This window comes from Urocitellus parryii, chromosome X, assembly GCF_045843805.1.
Source record: "Urocitellus parryii isolate mUroPar1 chromosome X, mUroPar1.hap1, whole genome shotgun sequence".
Lineage (NCBI taxonomy): Eukaryota > Metazoa > Chordata > Mammalia > Rodentia > Sciuridae > Urocitellus > Urocitellus parryii.
In genome coordinates, this window is record NC_135547.1 from 2,260,518 (window position 1) to 2,264,739 (window position 4,222).

Below are 4,222 nucleotides of genomic sequence, written 5' to 3' on the forward strand. Positions count from 1 at the left end.
CCGCGGATGGGGGAGCGATTCCGCAATGTACAAAGCTCAGCCGGCGCCTCCGCACGCGTGCGTGGGCGCCTAGGAGTACCCTGCTAGGCTGGGCCAGGCCTCGGGGTGCAGTCTCTCAGCATCGACGGCCCCTGTCCCCCCCCTCCCCGCCCTACCCTTAGGGACAGAGCGCACTTGGGGAAGGGCGCGTCCTTCCACTCAAGAGTCGTGCTCTGTTTCTTGGCCTCAGGGAGAGGCTTTGCCCTGGGTCTTCCCAGAGCCCAGAACGCTGGCCCCGTGGCCGCCGTCGCTCCCCTCAACGAGTGACTTCCCCTCGAAAGCCGCCGCCTGGGGCTTCTCGCCGCCATGGGAGTGCCTGTGGCCACTCAGCTGCGACTTACTCTCGAAGGCCTGGCCGCAGTGCTCACACGTGTGTGGCTTCTGGCCGCTGCGGCTCCGCCGGGGCTCGGCCGAGCTGCTCTCGCCGCCCTCCTGGGGCCGCGGCCCTCGGTGCCCACGCCTCGGCTCAAGGAGCATGCATCCGCGCCTCAGCCCCTTGGCGCGGCCCCGGCGCTCGGAGGCCCGTATGCCACCGTGCACCGCCTGATGCTTGAAGAGGTTGGCGCGGCGGCCAAACGCCTTGCCGCACTCGCTGCACTCATAGGGCTTCTCGCCGCTGTGCACGCGCCGGTGCTGGCTGAGGCCAGAGCGGCCGCGGAACGCCTTGCCACACTCCTGGCACGCGAAGGGCTTCTCGCCACTGTGGCTGCGCTGGTGGTGAATGAGCTGCGAGACGCCCTTGAAGGCCTTGCCGCACTCGGGGCAGGTGTAGGGCTTCTGGCCGCTGTGGGTGCGCTGGTGCTCGATGAGGTTGGAGCTGCGGCTGAACGCCTTGCCGCACTCGCTGCATGCATAAGGCCGCTCGCCACTGTGGATGCGTTGGTGCTCCAGCAGCGCGAAGCTGCGCCGGAACAGCTTTCCGCACTCGCTGCAGGCGAAGGGCTTCTCGCCGCTGTGGATGATCTGGTGCTTGATGAGGTTGGAACTGCGCGTGAAGGTCTTGCCGCACTCGCCGCACGCATACGGCTTCTCACCGCTGTGGATGCGCTGGTGCTCCAGCAGCGCGAAGCTGCGCCGGAACAGCTTCCCGCACTCGCTGCAGGCGAAGGGCTTCTCACCACTGTGGATGATGCGATGCTTGATCAGATTGGAGCTGCGGCTGAAGGATTTCCCGCACTGTTGACACAGGTACCGTTTCTCGACGCCCTTGGAAAGCTGTTGCCTTAGAACCGGATTTTGTACAGAGTCCCCGGGACTTCTCTGTGCAGACACTATCTTGGTGCCTCCTGGCTGGGGAGGTGACCCTGCCACCTGGCCCCCTTTGCCGCCCTGAAAGTCAGGTCCTGGGAGTCCTCTTCCAGAATGTTTCTGTTTTGAAATGGCTGCCTTGCTCTTTATCCTCTCACCTGCAAAAACAAAGAGTGCCAGGCAGTGTCAAGTGTCACCCCTCTCTCGGACTCTATTGAGGGTTTTACTCTTCTTCACCTTGGCAGAAAAATATCAGGCAGGCAGACAGAAGGAGAGAGACAAGATGGACTGGAAATGGTGGCTGAAATGGTGTGAGGCAGCAGGACAGAGGCTCTCACTTCACCAGGATGGGAGGGAAGCCCTTGGGAGACAGACATCTGACACTAAAGACAATTTCCCAGCCAGGGTGGATGTGCCAAACCATCCTGGTGTGGTAGCAGCTCTTTCCTTTCTTGGGATTCTAGCAAGTGGGATGAGCACTCCTCACTCACCTGCATGTGATTCTGCCTCTGCTTGGCCTCTAAGGGAGCCTGCTACCCAAGGCCCCTCCCCTCGCTCCAGCTGGGACACCAGGGGAGGCTTGGAGAAGGCAAATCCTGTTCACAGAAATAAAGCAGGTTAGCAACACTATGGCTAAGGACAGAGTGACTCCTAAACACAGTACAGCCTTAACATCTGCAGATAATAGAAAGCAAAGAACTTTCTAGAAAGTGCCACTAAGAAAGTCCAGAGAAAGGTCACCCACAGCCATGCTCCTTGAAAGGTGAATGTCCCTGTTTCACCATCCAACTCAACTGAGAATCCTGAAGTTTCCTTGGAAAAAGATGGGTCCCTATCTGTCTGGTGAATGTCAGAGAAGCCAGGGGAAGAGCTAATTTCTCTCAATGGGGTCAGGTTACAGAATTGAAGTCTGTAGAGTCCAAAGAAAAGGCCTCAGTGCTAAATGGCCTCCTCACAACCCCAAAGGCTTTGGGATTTAGTGGGAGAGCCACCTCTAGATTTACAGCCCACTCCCAACAGCCAGGAAAATGCTGGGAAAAAGCAAGGCCTCAGCTCAGCTGTAGCCAATAACATGCTGGGCTGCAGGAGGGGAAAGGCCAGTCCCTGAGCTCCTCAGACACAGGAGGCAGGGCAATTGTGGCACTCTCTCAAAGCTTCTGCCACAGCCCCACCCACCCAACCTGTGACTCTTGGTTTTGCCCTTCAATTAGTAAAATTGACATCCCTCATGGTGTCAAAAAGACAAGAAGTTGGGGGCATGTTGACAGAGGAAGGGAAAGGCTGCCTGCTCACACCTGTCCCAGCTTCTTCTTGGATTCTTTGAGGCACATCTAGTGCACACTTAGTCCTTGCTTGGCACCTCCATGGCTTATGTGAGGAAATCCTGCTGCTAAATTCTACAAAGTGGGATGAGTGGAAAATGAAACTATTATAAAGATGAATCAAGTTTAGAATAGTGCATAGAAATATTGCAGCATAACTGGCATTATATTATAAGTAGAAAGATATTTAGTTAATTCATGACTTTATATACAAGATAACTGATTTGGCACTAAACCATTTAGCTGAAAACTCCTATTGAGATGACAGCTGGCCTACAACAGATGACTAGACTGGTGGAGATGGACAAATGCATTTATTCTTGGACTCATAGTAATTAACCAAAAAAAAAAAAAAAAAAAAAAACCTCAGAAATAGAGTCCAGAGGCAGAACAGTTGGGCCTGGGTGTTTGTATATGGTAGGGTCACTTACCCAATGACACTAAATGGCCATAGTTCTCCAGCATCACCTGCTTGTAGAGGATTCTTTGTTTGAGATCCAGAAGCTTCCATTCTGTCTTTGTGAAGTACATTGCCACATCCTCAAATGATACTGGGACCTAAAATAAGCCATTCCTGCAGCTGTAGGGGAATTTAAGCCCTTGGGTCCCAGGATGAGCCAACAGCAACAGAATGTGGTTGTCCCCACCCCACCCCCAGAGAGCTCAGCAGGAAGGGCAGGCTGAGTTGTAAGCAGACCACTTATGAAAGAGGAGCTGACAGAAGTCAGGACACCTACTTTGTGGCACTCAGGAAAGGGGCATGATGCTGAGGCTAGCCTAAGCTCTCCTGAGTAGAATGGAAAGGCCAGAATCTGGAGGGGCATTGGAGACCGCTGAGGGAAGATATTGGGGGGGGGGAGGGCCACCCACTCACCTTGGGCCTTGTCCTCAGGAGAATGGCCGCCATCACCAGGCACCTGGAGAAGCTGAGGGAAGTACAGAGCCCTGGTGAGACCAGGCTGGCCTAAAGCACCAACCGGCTGCTCAGAAGCCAACCACAACTTGTTTCAAACCCTGGGTGGTTTTTCTTGTCCAGTGGAGCCGAGCAAGGTCGGGCTTTGGTGAGTGTGGTGGTGAGGTGGAGCAGGAACAAGCGAGTGGTCTCTCCCTGAGAGACCCAGGACTCAGGTGTCCCACTGAGTGTGGCTGCTGCACACTTGCCCACTGCACACCTTGATTACATCTGCAAAGACCCTATTTCCAAATAAGGATACCTTCACAGATAGACAGACCATCAACACGTCTTTTTTGGAGGGGCACAATGTAGCCCCCAACATGTTCCTAAACAGCCTCCATGCCGTCTTTTCCTCTGTGCAGTGGGCTGAGGGCCAGGGATCCCATGCCTACCTCTCACACCAGGCCCACCCATCTCACCTTCCAAGGGAGTCTGTCCTTTCTTTTTTAAATTTCCTTCTTTTATTAGCTCTATTCTCATCTGACTAGGACCCCCTGACCCTAAATTTCTAGCCTTTCTGAAGAAAAGAAGGATCTGTTGAAGTGGAATGAATGCTAGAACTATTGTCCATAGGGCAACTGGCCCAGTCTCCTCTGCAAATCAGTGTCAGTGGGAAAAAAGAGGCTGGGAAGACCCTTCTAGAGGGAAGTAGATTTAA

The 4,222-nt window shown here is 54.4% G+C and overlaps 1 protein-coding gene across 1 annotated transcript; it reads right to left on the minus strand.

The window, feature by feature from the left end:
- Positions 1-225: 225 nt before the first annotated feature.
- Positions 226-3,516, minus strand: Zfp92 (ZFP92 zinc finger protein). The gene is made up of 4 exons (XM_026412830.2): positions 3,484-3,516; positions 3,041-3,167; positions 1,779-1,883; positions 226-1,445 (listed from the first exon to the last, which is right to left on the minus strand). Exons 1-4 carry the CDS (start codon positions 3,514-3,516, stop codon positions 226-228), a joined length of 1,485 nt encoding a protein of 494 aa, XP_026268615.1.
- Between the last annotated feature and the right edge of the window lie 706 nt (positions 3,517-4,222).

Bases quoted from the DNA above. Each gene is read 5' to 3' on its own strand.
- Zfp92 (XM_026412830.2), bottom strand. From the start codon at position 3,516: ATGGCGGCCATTCTCCTGAGGACAAGGCCCAAG. The intron at 1,884-3,040 runs GTAAGTGACCCT...TTCTGTGAACAG, and splicing joins TGGCCATTTAGTGTCATTGG to GATTTGCCTTCTCCAAGCCT. The intron at 1,446-1,778 runs GTGAGTGAGGAG...TTGTTTTTGCAG, and splicing joins AGAGGCAGAATCACATGCAG to GTGAGAGGATAAAGAGCAAG.